This window comes from Meriones unguiculatus, chromosome 7, assembly GCF_030254825.1.
Source record: "Meriones unguiculatus strain TT.TT164.6M chromosome 7, Bangor_MerUng_6.1, whole genome shotgun sequence".
NCBI lineage: Eukaryota > Metazoa > Chordata > Mammalia > Rodentia > Muridae > Meriones > Meriones unguiculatus.
In genome coordinates this window covers 17,728,977-17,747,260 of record NC_083355.1, presented here as the reverse complement: position 1 = coordinate 17,747,260, position 18,284 = coordinate 17,728,977, and the positions used below count along the sequence as shown (strand labels likewise).

At 45.0% G+C, this 18,284-nt stretch overlaps 1 protein-coding gene and 1 long non-coding RNA gene across 3 annotated transcripts in view; both read right to left on the bottom strand.

The window, feature by feature from the left end:
- Nsf (N-ethylmaleimide sensitive factor, vesicle fusing ATPase) overlaps nt 1-10,501 on the bottom strand; it is a 130,030-nt gene extending 119,529 nt beyond the window's left edge. Inside the window, exon 1 of one of the 2 annotated variants that reach the window (XM_021631893.2) lies at nt 10,090-10,501. In XM_021631893.2, the coding sequence (XP_021487568.1) occupies nt 10,090-10,101 (12 nt within the window). In that variant the 5' untranslated portion in view covers nt 10,102-10,501. The other variant, XM_060386589.1, reaches the window with a different exon arrangement.
- A 712-nt stretch (nt 10,502-11,213) lies between these two features.
- On the bottom strand, nt 11,214-16,509 carry LOC132655384 (uncharacterized). The gene is made up of 3 exons (XR_009593197.1): nt 16,372-16,509; nt 15,231-15,268; nt 11,214-11,309 (listed from the first exon to the last, which is right to left on the bottom strand). It is a non-coding gene; the product is annotated as an uncharacterized LOC132655384 (long non-coding RNA).
- Nucleotides 16,510-18,284: the final 1,775 nt, after the last annotated feature.

The following is an 18,284-nucleotide window of genomic DNA, read 5'->3' as shown; positions in this document are numbered from 1 at the left end:
TCATATGTGGTGCCTGAAATGTGGCCAATTCAACTGAGAATCTGAACTGCTTTTTTTTTTTTTTTTTTTAAATAAATCTACTCTTCACCCCAATACCGGGACTAAAACCCATGGCCTAATGCATGGGAGACAAGGACTCTACCACTGAGCAATAGTGCCTGGCCTTTTTAAAAAATGCTCAGCCAGGGTCTTAACTCCATCTAGATGGGCCTTAAAGTGCACCTGCAACCCCCCTGCCTCTGCCTCCCAAGCAGCTGGGATTCCAGGCCCACACCGACAGGCCTGGAGAGAAACCTGATTTTTAATTTGCTTTTGTCAGTTTATACCTATAACCATTTTGTTTCCTCATCAGTGACTAGGAGAGGCCTGAAATTCCCCGCTATCACCGTATCTGTCAGAAGCAGCTGAATCGGAGGCGGCTCCACCTGGAGTGGCTCAAGGAACACTCTTCCGGTAAAGCCAAGAGTCTGCACTTCACGGCAGAAAATAACTTTGAGCCAAGGTAGCACGAAGCGGGGCTGAGTTTATCAGGAAAGTTATTAGCACGCACTGGAGCATAAGTGAGGGTGACAGAGGTGCCTATGAAGAGGGCATTTCACACCCTAGTACTGGTGTCACTTACACTTGGTAACAGTCAGACCTGCAATTTGGGGGCGTCTGAAACTACTCCTTGGAGGGTTGCTAAGAAACCTCCGCACTTCTTTTTTTCTTAGTATTGAAATCACAGGTCAGTTCCTGAGGAAGCACTGAATAGGACTGCAGCTGGTAAGGTAAAATCATAGGTCACAAAAGAAAGGCCATGAAAAGAAACTCAGGTACTTTTTTTTTGTTTGTGAGATTCTTGGAAATTTTCAGGTTTGTATGTAGGGAAGAAAAAGGACCATACTTGAAGGCCATATATGCTTAGGCCTTAAGCAAAAGTCCCCCAATTTTAGCAATATCTGCAATACCTCTATACAAAAGGCTAGAGAGATGGCTCAGAGGTTAGGAGCACTGACTGTTCTTCCAAAGATCCTGAGTTCAAGTTCAAGCAAATACATGGTGGCTCACAACCATCTATAGTGAGATCTGGCGCCTTCTTCTTGACGTGCAGGCAGAACACTGTATAGATAATAAATAAGTCTTTTTTTTTTTAAGTTTTATTTGTTTATTACGTACACAGTGTCCTGTCTGCATGTACACCTGCATGCCAGAAGAGGGCACCAGATCTCATTATAAGCAGTTGTGTGCCATCATGTGGTTGCTGGCAATTAACTCAGGACCTCTGGAAGAGTAGCCAGTGCTAGTAACCTCTAAGCCATCTCTCCAGCCCAATAAATAAGTCTTTAAAAAACGAAAAAAAATATATATTAAAAAAAAAAGTCTTGTCTATGTTAACCTTCAATGAAATTTTTATTTCCACCGACAAGAGACAATCACCAGAGTTTGAAATGCGAAGGCTCCTTTCCTGTCCTATGTCCCTTTGATTTTCCCTGTCCTCCTAGCCTGCTCTATCACTTTATACTTTGTATGTGGAGACAATGAGACACATAGACGTTCAGAACTATTTTATCTTTATGGATGACTTAACTCTTGCCAGACATTGCTCTATAGTTACATCTTTTTTGTTTAGATATTATCCGATAATTTTTTAAAAATCGTTTTGCTTTCTAGCTGCGTCTTTAGTGACTAGCCTAAAATGATGGCTTCAATACATTGTATTAACGTGTGTCTCTATGTATTCGATCAATTGCCGAACCAGCAGTGAGCTAAATGCTAACAGATTCTGGTATCTTCAAGCTATTGAGAAATCTCCTGTCTCAATGTTTTGTAAAAATTACTCCCTAATTATCTGATTGGTTAATAAAGAAGCTGAACAGCCTTTAGCAGGCAGGAGAGTTAAGGTAGGGCTTCCATTCTCAGTCTGGGAGGAGTTGGGGAAGGACAAAAGTGTGATAACAATATATTGCATAAATTTTTTTCAACACCTTTAATCCCAGCACTGGGAATGCAGAGGCAGGAAGATCTCTGTGTTTGAGACCAGCCACTCTGTAGATATTATAGAGTGAGTTCCAGGACAGCCAGGGCTATACAGAAAAGCCTTGCCCTCTAGAAAAAAACAAAACAAAAAATAAATAAATAAAATAAAAAAAAAACAAAAAAAAATCAAACAAAATCAACAACAACAAAAACCTACAAACAAGTTATTTTCCTAAATCTATCATCATTTCATACACTTACTCTTCACTCTTAAAATCTTATTTCTATAAGCATGTTTTATATATGTAGATGTATTTTTACTATGTGTCTGCTAATTTCAACATCTGAAGCCTTTGCACATGCCAGCTCCTTTTGTTTGTTTTGTCCTTTTTGCTGTTGATGTAATTTTTGGTTTTGATTTTTCATTACTTTGTTGTTTTGAAACAGGGTCTCGCTATGTAACCTTGGCTGGTTTGGAACTCACTAAGTAGACCAGGCTGGGCTTGAACTCACAGAGATCGGTCTGCCTCTCTGCCTGCTGGCATTCTAGGCCTGCACTTATCTGTTTATTAAGGGGAGGTGTGTGCACCTCAGCTTGAGGAGATCACAGGATAATCATGCAGGACTCGGTTCAGTGTTCTTCTTCTACCTTTTAGCACCCAGGGATCAAACTCAGGTCAGCAGGCTTGGTGGCAGCGCCTTACTTAACCCACCGAGCCTTGGCACCAGCTCTCTAACCCCGGCCTTTACTGTGTCTGCTGACTTCTCATTTGCTGAGTCTTGTTGGTGTCATTTGTGACTCTGTGTTTATACTTCGTTTTTAGGAATTTCCTGAGTTCTGGGGTTCTTGGAAGACGATTTCTTCCAAGAAGGGTTACACTTGCTGCTACTGGGGTGTCCAGGCGTGTGGGGGTGCTGCCACTCTTATGCCACTTTACACCTAAATACTGGCTGAAGAGGTTCATACCAACCAAGTAGTGTGAAATCAGAATTTCAAACTTTGAGGTCATCCAGGGGGTTAAAAAAAATGTAAGAGGGTTTTGTTTGCTTGTTTGTTTGTGTCTTTGACCCTACCCAGCACCAAAGTGCAACAGGAAAATTTCCCTTCAGATTCCTAGACTGAACAAGTTTATTCTTAGCTGACATTTATCATGAGGGGTATCCCCTGGAGGGGGCGTCTTCACTGGAAGCATTCTACCAAAACCACCATGTTTATCTCCTGCTCTCTGAGCTTCCCCCGAGGCACAGGCACTTGGCTTCTATTTCCTACTTGTACACAGGCTTTGGCCTGATTATTCTTTAAGCTCTGGCCAGCTGCCTCCCTGAATTCAATTCTTTTTAAGACTTATTTTTGTTGTTATCTATGTGTATGTGTGTGCCGCATGTGTACAGGAACCTGCTAAGGCCAGACATGGACATCAGATTCCCTGGAATGGGTGCTGACAACCAAAAGCTGGATGAAATGAAAAACTGGATGCTGGCAGTGGTCTTCAATGGGAGGAAAGACAACCCTGGAGCTTATAAATATCAAGGCTGGAGCTATACTAAAAAAAATAAATAAAATAATAAAAATAAATAAAATCTTCAACAATCCATGAGGAGCCACGCTGGGGAAGTCAGTCAACAGAACAAAGCCAACAGCTCTCAACCCTCCCATGGTGCGCAGAGGCAACTTGGGGTGGAGGGGTCTGCTGATGGACAGCACTGGGTCCCAGACAACTTGTCAGCCGGGAGCAAACCTGGAGCAAAACTTCCCTAACGAGTCCTCAGGTGACACTCACCTGCTGGTCTGCAGAACACACTGTGAGAATCCTTGTTTTCGGGAAACACAAACTATAGGGATGGCTCAGTGGATACAAGCATTGGCTGCTCATCCAAAGGACACGAGTTCAATTCCCAGCAAGAACCACAGACACAGCTGTCTACAACTCCAGTTCTAGGGGATCTGATCCTTTCCTCCTGGCCTCCTCAGGCACACATGGAGTGCACAGAAATATATGCATACACATATACACATAAAACAATACATTAATTTTTTTAAAAGTTAAAAAAACAAAACACCTGACTGACACATACACAAAGGGACAGGGACTACTGTGGTAGCCTGCATAGGGCCTGCACGGTTTCAAGCCAGGGTCACAGCACTGAGAGAGGGAAGTGGACATGGGCTCCCATCCAAAGCAGCTCTTTAAAACTGACATCTACTTGCAGAAGAAAAAATGTTTCCCCCGACCCCCAGTGGGGTCTCAATGGGTAGACTCTATGGTCGACAGTGTGCAGCCAACACAAAATGAACTCACCGGTATTTTTGTAGCCTTTTTGTGTCATGTGGCTTTGCTTGGTCATCTTTTTGTCTTACTGGCCTTTTGCTTGTATATCACAGTTTCCAATTTTGTGTTTTTATACATTTTGAGTGGGTTTTACTTGTGTGTGTATTTACCTTAGAGAAAAAGAACTACATTTGAGTCAAGCAGGTAATTCTTAGGTGTGTGTGTGCTATTGATGGTTTCGATAACTCAAGGAGCAGCAGCATTACTTAGGGGCATCCGATGGGTCGGCAGGGAAGACGACGTTAATACTGAGCTGCACCTGAAAGGTGCTGCTTTGTTCGGCAGTCATCACACACATCCTGGGCCCCATTCTAAACAAGGAGAACGGAATTTGCTCTTACCCCACAAGATGTTACTCAGTGTCAGCCTTAGGAGAACATGTCCTCGTAACTGACTACTTAAAAAAAAAAAAGCCCAACAAAGAGGTTCTTTAGAAGACCCATAACTTGGTGTTAATAGTGACAAAGCTTCTCAAGTCACATGAACTTATATGTTCGTAAACTTTAATACTAAAGCCTCTTCACGACAAAAGCAAATCCTGCCAGTGCATCTGTGAGACATCCTATTGGCCAGGTGATTACAAAACTCACTATTATTTCTGATCTGAATGATTTTCCTATTTTCTCCTCTGTTTCACTATTTCAAAATCCACTGACCCTTAGCACCTCCTTCAGAATAAGGCAGAAGACCCAGATACCTTGCATGATCCATAGAGCTGGTACTGAGTCCTTTGGTTCAAATGTACACGTTGTGATAAACTATTATACCTTTTGGCTTAAAACCAAAACCAAACAAACAAAAAAAAGAAAGAAAGAGAAAATCGATTTTAAAAGTTACAGGGGGTGAGGGGGAAGGATGGTCAGCAGTTAAGAGCACTGTCTGCTCTTCCAGAGGTCCTGAATTCAAGTCCCAGCAATCAAATGGTGGCTCACAACCATCTATACTGAGATCTGGTGCCCTCTTCTGGCATCCAAGTGTATATGAAGATAAAGCCCTCATATACATAAAATAAATAAATCATTTTAAATAAACAAATAAAACTGCTTTTAAAAAGTTATTTGGGGCTGAAGAGGTGGATCAGTGGTTAAAAGTATTGGGTGCTCTTCCAGAGGACCAGGGTTCAATTCCCAGCATCCACATGGTGGCTCACAACCATCTGTAACGCCAATTCTTGGGGATCCTCTGGCCTTTGTGGACACCAGGCATGCACATATTATACAGACATACATGCAGGCAAAATATTTACATAGAGAAAAAAAGTTTAAAATATTTTAAAAAGGAAAAAAAGTAATTTGGCTGAATTTTATTAAAGTCCTCATGTCTATCTCTGTAAAACACAGGAGGAAAATACAGGTCAAAATCAACAGCAACAGACACAGAGTGTAACTAACTTTGGAAGAAGCAGGAGTGAGTTACTCAAAAAAGAAAGAAAGAAAGGGCTGGCCAGAAAAGGTGGTCCCATGGGAAAAGGCAGACTCCTTCAAGTTGTCCTTGGCACATGTCCAACCACACACATACACACAGAAACAAACAAGTAAATAAATGTCATTTAATTTTTTTTTTTTTCAAATGAGGAAGACATGCACTCCATGAAACAGCCAAGCGTAATGATGAAACAGTGAAGTCCGGACTCAGGGCCCTCCCCCGCCACAGAGGCAATCAATGGGTTTGCGATACAGAGAGAACATTACACGTCAGTGCGGATAAGGGATGGACTCAATAAACACTGAGACAACTGTTCTCGCATATGGAAGGATAAAATTAACTTCATAACTCACACCAAACACAAAAATAAGTTCCAGATGAATTAATCACAAAAATAGGCAAAGCAAATCAAACTTTAAAATAAGATCTTTATGACTTCAAAGTGAAGAAAGCTTTCTTGAAGATCAAACAAAAGGATAGACCATACAGACCCAGAAATTAGCAAACACAACAATAACTTTTAAATCTAAGACCTTGTAAACAACATCAAAAGAATGTCACCTAGACACCACCTGAAGCTAACAGATCTGAAGCAAGTCAAACACTGTGCACCAATAACGCATGGAGGAACTCTTCGTTGACCAATAGGAAAAATGTTCAGCTTCGCTGGTAATGAGGACAAAAACAGAAATTATGTTGATGAGATCATTTTGCACTTTTTATATTAAGTTTAATGTCAGCAACCCAGAGTTTGGGTGTTTCGAAGCTGCACTATGGGGCTGGATGGAGTAGCACAGACTGCTAGTCCCAGCATTTAGAGGCAGAGGCAGGCAGATCTCTGGGAACAGGTCAGGCCATCCTAAAAATGAATTCCAGGCCAGCCTGGGCTACACAGGAAGACCCCGTCTCAAAAACAGAGAAAAAACAACCAGCATTACAGCAAGTGTTTGGTGTATTGCAAATGCAGATATTTCTGAGGGGTCACTCTTCTGTCACTGAAACATTCTTCTACAGTAAAATAATATACCTTTGGACAGGTAAGATAGTTCTCCAAGTAAAGGCTCTTGTCGCCAGGCCTGACAGCCTGAATTCAAGCCCTGGGCACACATGGAGGAAGAAGAGAACTGACTCTCATAAATTGTCCTTTGAGCTCCACACACATGTGCCATGGCACAGACGAGCATGCTCATCAGTAAACAAACAGATGTAAAAACAATAACATACCTTCAGCTTTGCGCCTTAAGTGCTTGAAAAAAGAACAAATTCATGTGTAATCATGCTTTATGGAATTAAGCTTTATTTTCTAAAAATGTACTGCACTTGACAATTCTTTTTAAACCTCTACTAAGTTGATGCACAGAATCAAGTGTCTAAAACAGAAATAACAACGAGTAAATATTTAGTATGGTCTCTTTCATAAAGTGGAGGCAAATAATAACACTAATACTTTATTTTCAAGTCAGGGTCTTATTCTGTAGCTCAGGCTAGTCTATAACCCAGTGTGTACACCAGGCTGGCCTCAAACATACAGTGATTCTCCTGCCTCTGTCTCCCAAGCACTGGCATTACAGACATAGGCCAGTCTACGGGGTACAGCACACTAACAGTTACAATGAGAAAGAGATAAATCTCTAAGAGAGGAACACACGTTTTCAAGGCTAGGTAACAAAGTATCCCGACTTACAGCAGGAGATCAGAACAGGCTTCCCAAGTGTTCTCTGAGTAGGAGGTAAATGGATGGGGGCAGAACATTACAAAGAAAAGGAAGAGCCCAACAAAGACCTGGTGGTGAGAGAAACTACTGTAGCTTCAAGGAGTTGAAAGGCTTACATAACCTGAGCGCAGACAGTGAAAGTGAGTGGAGGGAAACAGGAGCAAAACCACAAAGAGCCTTGTTAAGCAGCTGATCTTCTCCCAGAACTAATGGGATGTTGCCAAGGAGGGGTTTGAGCAGTAAAGGGGCAGAGGAAGAACACCCGTGTGGAGAGAATGGAAGTGGGGCAGAATGCCAGAAGGAGACTACTTGGAAACTTGGTGCAGTTTTCCAGACCAGAGAGAGAAAAACGGGGTGGAGATCAGGATACAGAATGGTGAACTGACGGGAGAGAAGGATGCAACAAGGGCAACCAGTGATTTTCGTAACAAGGACGCCTTCAAGGAACAACGCTCCAGAGCTTACCTTTTCTGGCTATAATTAAATCCTTTTTGAAAACCATTTTTGTTTTTTGTTATTGTTGTTGTTGTGTGTGTGTGTGTGTGTGTGTGTGTGGACAGGAAGACAGTGATGAATGTGGCAAGATGTACAGAGAATAGGGATGGGGGAAGAAGGCTTGTTGGATAAGGCATGTGTCCTGCAGGTGTGAGGACCTGAGTTCACACCCCCAGACCCACTGTAAAGCAGGTAAGATGGCTCGGGTCTGTAGCTCTGGGTGGAGAGGCTCCCCAGCAGCTAGCCTGCCTGTCTCAAACAGAGTGGATGGCAAACAGTGGCCCAATGGTGCCCTTTGGCTACTCATGCCCCCCCACACACACACCGTTCCCACCAGGTTTCCACTGGATAGGTGATGATGGTGCCACTCAGTGAAAGAAAAACAGAAAAAGTAACAGGTAGGTAGGCTTAGGGCGTAGCTCTGGATTTAAACAAGAGATTAAATAGTCTTGAATTTATTTATTTAACTATTTATTTCTCTTTTTGAGACAGTGTCTGTGTAGCCCTGAATGTCTTGGAACTCACTGGGTGGACCAGGCTGCCCTCAAACTGTCAGAGATCCTCCTGCCTCTGTAGGGATCAAAGGTATGCGATCCTTGCCCTTTTATTTAAATAGACACTTCCACACATTAGTTTGAAAATTTAAAGGGCAGTTCCGTGGGGGATGGGTGAAATCTTGAGAACCTCAGGCATACAGACAGTTGTATCTTTGGCTCAGAAGGGATTACCCAAGGAGATAAAATAGAGAGTGGGAATTGAATGACAGGGTGAAGAAAGGTGAGTCTGCAATCGAAGTGAGTGAAAACAGTACCAAGGCATCACAGAAGCCACGGAAGAGCATCTTCCGTCAAGGAGGCAACGGTCACCAATGTCAGACGCTGCTGAGACGCCAAGTATGACAAGGCTTGAAAAATGTTTATTAATTTTAGGAACGGGCTTCAGTCAGACCGTGGTGGGCCCGGGAGGGAGCAGGCGGTAAGCAAATGAGAGATATCGTCAGAAAAATCAAAGGAATTTATCACTGTAAAAAAGAGGAAAGGTGACACGTGGGGGGTGAGGAGCAGAGGGCTTTAAGATAAGAGAGGCCCCAGTGTGTTCCAGAACAGCTGATGATTCAGGAGAGGGGCTACTGAGGGGCTAAACTCCACCCTGAGGTACAGTCGGAAGGGGCAGCCAGAGATAAAAGGGGGATTATGAGGAAAGGAAGAGAAAGAGATGGACTTAGACTGATGACCTCTAAGATCTCTTTGGGACTCCAGAATCTCATGACCTATAAGTCTCTCTAGACGGGGCATTTGCATAGAGGCATACATGTATGTAAAGTTATTCAAATATTCAGATGTAAGTGAATCAGTCAAGCACTTCGCTAGTCTGTAAATGACGCAGTTAACGTCCCAAAGGTTTTCGAACAGTGTAACGTCTGGGCAGGACCCATCCATCAAAGCTCTTAGTGATGCACACTGCAATAACAGCAGTGACCTGGCCGCATCCCTCCTCGCCAACCCCATCCTACCCCGAGATCCTACAGGCTTAAGGAGGAAGTAAGATTTAAATGCCTGAAACTACAGCACGCCCTGCTGCATTCGAAGCGGCTGTCATTTAGAAAAACAAAACGTGACCCCCCAAATGCATCTGCACTCCGGGCTGAAGACACTGCAGCTTCTTACTGGACAGTTGACAGGTTTCTCCCCAGAGGCTTCCTAGGCAGCACCCCTCTTTTCACTATACCATTCATTTAGGAAGAACGGGAAACGGGTCCCCACATCCTCGCCCTGACTGCAGCAGACTACACCCCGCGGTTATCCGGCAGTGCCACCTCAGGAACCCTCGAAGGAGCGAGGAGGACACCCAGCACTCGTCAGGGGGGCTCGAATGGTCACCCACCCCCCGGGGGCTTGGAGGACGAGGGAAACGAGCCCCAGAAGATGGCAGGGGAGGCACGGGGGACCCGGGGGGACGAGGAGACAACCCTCGGGGAGGACCGAGTTTCTGAGCAGAGCTAATCCGCTGCCGCAGCTGCCCTGTCTCGCCCCCAGCCGCGCTCTGACCTCCCTCCCTTCAGCGCTCCCGGGTGCTCGCCCTGGCGCCCCCTCCTCGGAGCCCGCGTGGACCTCGTCGCGACCCCGGCGATCCGCGGCGAGCTGGGGTCGCCCGGCCGCCACTCACCCGGCCCGCCATCTTCGCGGACGCGTCCGGCTCCGAGGCTGCAGCTCCGCTCTGGCCTGAGCCCGCCCCCGCCGCGCGCGCGCCCGCCCTCAGCCCGCCCTCGCGCAGGCGCGCAGCCGCCGGGAGGCCGTGCCCGCGCTCGGCCGCGTCCCCGGCGCCCTTCCGCAGCGCGTGCGCGCGCGCGGGCGAGCAGCGCCATCTTGGCTCGAGCCTGGCTGGCCTCGTTGCTGCCACCCTGTTCCTACAAAGCCACGGCAGTTGGCCACGTGGCCTTTGATGGCCTTTTAGCTTGCTGCTTCCAGGACTCTTAAACAGGAACGCGCCGAGAAAATCCCGCGTGGTTACTCTCGATTCCTGCAAGGAAAGGCCAGAAGCTGGTTCTGAATTCGGATTCTGTTCGAATCCGGGCTTTTCTTTTCAGGCACACTTGTTTTGAAAGTGAATTATAATTATATATTTGTTAGATTTACGGTTCAGTATTTTTATTTATGAGCTCTATCTATCTATCTATGTACTTCTTTTGGTTTTTCGAGACAGGGTTTCTCTGTGTAACAGAGCCCTGGCTGTCCTGGAACTCGCGTTGTAGACCAAGCTGACTCGGAGATCCGCCTGCCTCTGCCCTCCCAAGTGCTGGATTAAAGGCATGTGCCACCACGACCGGCTATAAGCACAATTTATATCTTTAGTAATCTTTATTTCCAGTGTTGTTTCAGTTTTCGAGTATTCTGAGAATAAAGTTTGCCCTAGTTCAGTCTGTGTGTGAGAGGTTATATGGGTATTTAGGCCAGAAGATACCAAGGTGTCTTCCTCAATCACTTGTCTGTTGGGTTTCAAACCCGGGACAAGAGGGATAAGCAGCTGAGGTGCCTATTTGAAATATTAAAGTAAGGGTTCTGGAGAGATGGCTCAGTGGTTAAGAGCATCGTCTGCTCTTATCAAAGGTCCTGAGTTCAATTCCCAGCAACTACATAGTGCTTACAATTCTCTATAATGAGATCTGGTGCCTTCTTCTGGTGTGTAGGCATACGTGCAGGCAGAGCACTGTATAAATAATAAATTTTTTTTTAATTAAATAAAATGTTAAAGTGGACCTGGCCTCCAGAGTCTCATCTCCCAGTTCTTACCTGTTGTAAGGTGTGACTGGCACTTTCTAGCCCAGAGGCCTGGCTTCTTCCCCAGAGGCTCTTCCCATGATTTCCCTGACCGGGAATCCTTGGGACCTATGAACCAGGACCAAGAGCTTCCCTCAATAAACCTGATATTTTTACTTTTTATTCAGCCTGAATTGACTTATTTTGTCGGTGGAGAAAACCTACTTATTTTTCAAGACATGCTCTCTCACCCATCCTGGAGCTCACCTTGTAGACTTGGCTGGCCAGCAGTTTCCAAGGAATCCTGTCTCTACCTGTCTCTACCTCCTCACAGCATCTCTTCACTGGACTCTCAGAAGGGCTGTGGGAAGAAATTCTACATCCCTCTGTTCCTTTCCACTTTTGCCTGAGACCATAGGAAATATGAGGGGTTTGCTTTAATTTCTCACTGAAGAAAAAGAGAAAATGACTGCTCCGTGGTTAAGGAGAAGGGTTTTGTCGTAGATATGAGGGAGAGCATAGCCAGAGGCATCTGGAAGAGTCTAGACAAAACACATCCAGCAGAATAGGTTTGGTCATGAGAGGGAACAGGAGAAAATGAGAGGAAGGGAAAAGAAAGAGAAGAGAGGGGACCAGGAGAGGGAGAAGAATCAAGAGGCCAAGAGAGGAACCAAGAGAGCGCCCAACCAAAATGACTTGAGTTATTTGAATCTGAAGCTGGGGGAAGGGAAGCCCAGCCTTTGGGTTGAATAGGTTTTAGAGGTAGGGAGGAGATAGAGTGAGAAATACTGTGAAGAACCACAGGTAATGAGTGACACTTGTCCCAGGTTTCTTGGGGACCCTACACTCATAAGTAATTAGGAAAAATGGGAATATTTGTCCAATATGAAAGAAATCAAGCAAAGAATTAGAGATCAGCGTGTTTAGCAATTTAAAATTAAGAACTGATAAAATCAAGCCATGCACAGTGGTGACACCCTTTTATCCCAGTACTCAGGAGGCAGAGGCAGGTGGATCTATCTGAGTTTGAAGCTGGTCTGGTCTACATAGTGAGTTCCAGGACAGCCAGAACTACATAGTGAGACCCTGTCTCAAACAAAACAAAACCCCACAAACAAACAAACAAAAACCTAACCCAACAACAACAAAAGAACTGAAAATTTGAGTTGAGCTCAAATTGAACCAGGAACAGAAGAAAGAATTTCTGTGGGTTTCATTAACTCCCACCGACTCTGAGCCCCTGGTGCTGCATTGGGCAGCTCAGATGTGATAGCTAAGTCAGGAGTGATCTCAGGAGTTATGAGGAAAGGGAGGAAAACAGTTGAATTCTGATGTTAACTTGGAAAAAAGAAACAAAGAAGAAAAGAAAAATATCCTAGAGGAAATAAAGAACCAGGAAGGAGGCTTTCTTGTTCTCTTGTCACTTATCTGTTGTGTACAGTAGACTAAGATGAATAGACTGACAAACTTAATGACTGCATTTTACCTTTTTTATTGTTGTTATTTCAAATTTAAGCCTATTAAATCATAGCCATTTTGCCCAATTACCAGATCCAGAGGACACTGGCTCTCACATCTAAGATGTCTCCAACAAGGATGGATGTTTATCATCTTGGAAAGCCCAGCCTGCCTGGGAATGGTTCAAAACTAAACAGATCCTGCTCCTACCCCTGCAGTGATGCTTCAGGCTAACACAGCTTGTTCTTTAAGCAAGAGGGGAAGGATACAGAGACCTTGCTCCAGATGGCCCCTGAATCTCGGCAGCCCATCTGTGCCTTGCTCTGGCTCGTGTTCAAGGTCATCTTAGAAACAGAGAGGACCTAATGTGTTACCTTCTCCACAGCCCTTACGATGGTAATTGATGGTAATGACTACCTCCGCCACCCCCGTTTTGCTCTGTCTAATGGCAGCTTGCTCACTTCACCTGGCTTTGGAAGGATGTTCACACAGGGTGCTCTGTGCTTCCCTGGGCTGGCCCTGGTGAGAGCAAAGAACCCAGGTTCAGTCAATCAGATGCTCTCCCAAACAATTGCTGGGACTGTCCTCCTGAAGAAAGAGCCAGCTCTTCTTTACTGTTGGGGGATAGTTCTCCAGCTCCCTGGGGTTGCCTCAGTTCTGCAAATTATGATTGTCCCCTTTGCTTTCATTTAGGTTCTCTCTCTCTCTCTCTCTCTCTCTCTCTCTCTCTCTCTCTCACACACACACACACACACACACACACACAAACACACACACACACACAAGAATTTAGACACATCCAAAGACCTTCTAGGTCTGTGTGATCCAGTTGGAATGGAGACATACTGAGGCAGTGGTAACAGACACCTTTTAATCCCAGGAGACAGAGGCAAGCAGACCTCTAAGTTCAAGGCCAGCCTGGTATAGAGCAAGTTTAAGGTAAAGAATCTTAGACCCAGGCAAGGTGGTATATACCTTTGATCCCAAGCAATGAAAGTAAAGTTAGTTTGTAGAGGAAACACCCATGTTTGAAAGTGATGACCAATTGAGTGGCAAACAAAGTGACAAAATTACAAAGATTTGACAGAATAGGATACCCAACTCTCAGGAGGAGGGGAAAGAGAAGCTACTTAAGGGAACATCACAGAGAATGAGCAAGGAGGAGGCAGTTTTATAGAGAGATGTTGAAGAGAGAACACTCCAGAGAATGAGGAGCCTGAAAATTAGAAGATATTGCCAAAGCTGGTATGAGGCCAAGTTGAGATATTCAGGCAGAAGCTGAAGGAAGCCAGTTTGAATCAGTCTAGAGAGCAGTTTGAGTCAGAACAGCTGAGTTAAACCAGCAAGCCAGAGCTCAGGGAAGATAAGCTTATTCAGCAGTAAGTCTCAGAGGCTGAAAACATTCTAGATTGTAGGGAGGCTAGAAGCTTCCAGGACTAGGCTAGATTAGCAGATGCAGTAAGCCCCCAAACTGACGATTAGACAGCCAAATCAAAGATACACACTCACTCACAAAATCAAAGTCTTACTTCCCTTAGCTCTCCAATGATCTCTGAAATTATCTTAATACATTTTTCTTTTACAGTGAGAAGACAGGTAAGAAAACCATTAAATGCTTTAAATGCACACTAAAATGGAAATGACCAACCTCACTTTCTATATAGTGGAGGCCTTTTGTAGGAAGCCAGGAGATAGAGTTGAGGATAAGATCAGAAAGAAAATGTACCTGAAAGGTAAGGAAACGTTCTGGTTTGCTTTTCTGATGCTGTGATGAACACTCCGACCAGAAGGACTCGGGAAGGAAAGGTTTAATTTGGCTTACAGCTCAAAGGGTGTCAATGCAGGAACTGAAGGCAGAAACCTAGAGGCAGGAACTGAAACAGAGGTCTCAACAAAAGGCTGTCTACAGGCTTGCTCTCCCTGGTTTGCTTAAGCTTGTTTTCTTATACAATCCAGGACCACCTGACTAGGGGATGGCACTTCCCAGAGTGGGCTAGACTCTGTCTCATTAATCATTAGTCAAGAAAAGGCTCCATAGACATGCCCACAAGGCTAATCTAATAGAGGCAATCCCTCAACAGACTCTTCAACAGTCTCTTCCCAAGGGACTCTAGTTTGTGTCAAGTTGATAAGAAGATTAATAATGAAAGATTAATAATGAAAGATTAATAATAACTAGCTCAGTAAAGAAGATTAATAATGAAAGACAGAGAAACAGCAGAACCCAGAGTAAATGACAGTGAGACACGGCAGGGACACTCTTTGACTACAGTCAGTTCTTGCTGAGCATAGCTGTTTGTGACCCAATGTGAGAGTTTGCTTTAAATGGTTAGGCCATGGTACCCAAATACTTGCTCAAACACTACCCTAGGTTTTCTATGGGAGTCCTTTGGGGATGAGATTTACATTTAAATTTGTGGCCTTTGAAGAAAAAGATTGCCCTTCATAGTGTCAGTGGGCCTTGTCCAATTGATTGATGGGCCTGGACAAAATAAAGGCCAATCCCAAAGGGATTGTTTGAGCACTAGCCTTAATTTAGCTATGCCATGATTTTATTTATAATAAAACAATCTAATTTTTAAAAGGACTTACCTCGGTAGGCATGGTGGCCCACATCTTTAATCCAGCACCTGGTAAGCAAACAGGCAAACAGATTTCTGTGAGTTCAAGGCCAGTCTGGTCTACATAGTGAGTGCAATCCCACCTCTTCTAGACCAAGAGATCGTTCAGATTACTGCTGGACTAGGTCTTCAACTTTGCCTGGGGTGTCCATCCTGCCAGCCTGTCCTACCAGACTTGACTTTGGGCTTGCCAAGCCTCCTTAATTACACAAGCCAACCGTAACCTCTTCCTAGCTTTACACACATCCTTTTAGGCCTGTTTCTCTGAGGACCTCCCCTGAGTACAGTCAGTCTCCTGCCATCGAGAGGCACGGAAGTGATTCCAGAGATTACCCAGTGACACTGAGTATTTCCCCTTGCTTCTTGGCATGTCACCAATCTAATGACAACCATGACTCATGGGTAGAAGCTTATGTTCCAATTATGACCCCCCACATCGCCTAGTAAGCAGTTCAGTTGGGGTTGGGTAAGGTTTTGGTGAGACAGATACTTTGATGGTCACAGTGGTGACTCCATTTCACAGGGGCAAAGAACTTCCTGCTACGTCTGGAGCAGGTCTGGTAATATTAACAACAGGACTTGAGCTGATTCACTAGGATACACTTGGCTGCTGTCTGATACTTTCTACCCTAACAGAAAGGGGAAGTGCTTTTGCTTTGTGGAAACTGTAGGGTTAGAAAAATGGCGTTGGGGACAGAGATTAGGGTCATAGGCGGGTGTGGGTTTCAAAGGTCTTCCAGCTGACTTGTATGCAGATGATTTGGGAACCATTCTGCTCCGCAAATTTTCCACTGCATTTTAATTTTCAGAGGGGTCTGCAGTGGGTCCGAGAGCCCAGGCTCGGAGAACATCTCACTGAGGGCATTGTGCAGCAAAGGCAATTTTTAGAGTTCCCTTTACACCCTCCCCTCCGCACCTCCCATCCTTCCCAAGATTATTCCACATTAGTAACCTAATGTACTCATAGGAGCAATTTCAGAGTGTACCGCCAGGAAAGCAGTGGTTTAGCGGAAGAAGCAAAGCTGTAATAGCAAAATGGCAAAGACTGTGACACTGTGTAGGCAGACAGCCTTATGCTTGCCATTCCAGTCCTAACCCACCGGTCATCCTACCCCAGGAACAGCTTCACAGCCCCGTCACAGCCAAGCTTGGGATGACGCAGTTGCCATCTGTCTGTTTTCTGTCATTGAAAGCTACTTCCTGAAGGGATGCGCAGGGCTAGCGAAGGGAACAGCATGGAGAGAGGCTGTAGGACTTTGTAAAGAAAGAACCACTGGTGCAATGCAGCATTTCAGCCGTGCAGGGATAGGCTGGGGGCAGGGAGAGCTGATTTCAAAGGAATTCCTATTTGCTCTTTGACAGATAAAGGCAAACATCTATAGCCATAGGAATCAATTCATTCTGGAAAGCCTGAGTGGGCAGGGGACATGTTAGGATTTTCCGTGGAAGGGAAGTATTGTTGCTATGGAAACCAGATGATCCTTTTCAGTGATCGGAGCCCCGGTGCACTTGCCTGGCTGCCTGACTCTGCACATCCATGTTGCGGGGCCAGAAAGCTGCCTGTGTTTCTGTCAAGGGAGTGTTCAGAAGCTGGTCTCCTTAGCTTTCCTGCACCTGGGTCAAAGTTCCTAGGGAGGGGCCAAGTCACTCACAACCTTACGACACTGGTCCCGCCACCTGCTGTTGATTATAGTAACATTACTGACTGTGATGGTTCTCAGTAAGACTCCTAGGGGCAGGTGGAGGTGTGCATTAAGGTTTTACCTAAGGGGTGCGTGTCCTGGAGAGCTGTTTCTAGAGCAAAGAAGGTGTATAGAAGGGCTTCTCTAGAGGCAGGAGACAATCATTAAGAAGGATAGTGCTTGGGGGAAAGGAGAGTGGATACATTGCCTGTTTTGCTGTTGTTTTGTTTTTGGCGCTGAAGAGCAAACCCAGGGCTTCATACAAGCTAGTGTAAGCACTCAACCGCTGGCTTACATTTCCCTCTCGGCACTCAAACTCTCTAAGCCCTAATGTTGTATGTGAGAAGTAGAGAATTACCCAGAGACCCTTTGTGCCCAGTAGCTGATCCAGCAGACACACAGTTGAGCCAGCTGTCTATACCATGTCTGCAGTTATTATAACTAATATAATGTTTTAATTATTTTATTTTCATTGCTGTGGTAAAATCTCCGACAAAAGCAAGCTAAGGAGGAAGTGTCTATTCTGGCTTGCAGTTTAAGGGATACAGTCCATCATGATGGGGTTCGTGCGGCAGGAGAGGGAGGCTGCTTGCTGCTCGCATCAGAGCTGCAGTCAGAAAGCAGAGAGATGAATGCTCATGCACAGATGTCTTCCTCCTTTTTTCTTTTCATTCACTGTCTCAGGGTGACTATTGCTCCAATGAAATACCATGACCAGAAGCAACTTGGGAAGGAGAGGGTTTATTTCACTCACAGTTCCATATGAAAGTTTGTCATCGAAAACAGTGAGGGCAGGAACTCAAGCAAGGCAGGAACCTAGAGGTAGGAGTTTGTGCAGTAGCTGTGGAGGGATGCTGCTTACTGGCTTGCACCTTATGGAATGATTATCATTCTATAAGAAAGTTCTGCCGGGCATGCTGGTGCAGGCCTATAATCTCAGCACTCAGGGAGGCAGAGGCAGGCAGATCTCTGTGAGGCCAGCCTGGTCTACAAAGTAAGTCCAGAACAGCCAAGGCTACACAGAGAAACCCTGACTCAAAGAAGAAAGAAAGGAAGGAAGGAAGGAAGGAAGGAAGGAAGGAAGGAAGGAAGGAAAGAGAGAAAGAAAGAAAAGCAAGCAAAAAGGCTCACTGTGCTTTCTTATAGAACCCAGGACCACCAGCCTGGGGGTGGCCCCACCCACAATGGGCTGGGACCTCCCCCATCAATCTCTAATTAAGAAAATGCCCTATAGGCTTGCCTATATAGCTAAATCTTTTTTTAAAAAAAAGATTTATTTATTTATTATGCATACAATGTTCTGTCTGCATGTACACCTACATACCAAAAAAGGGCACCAGATC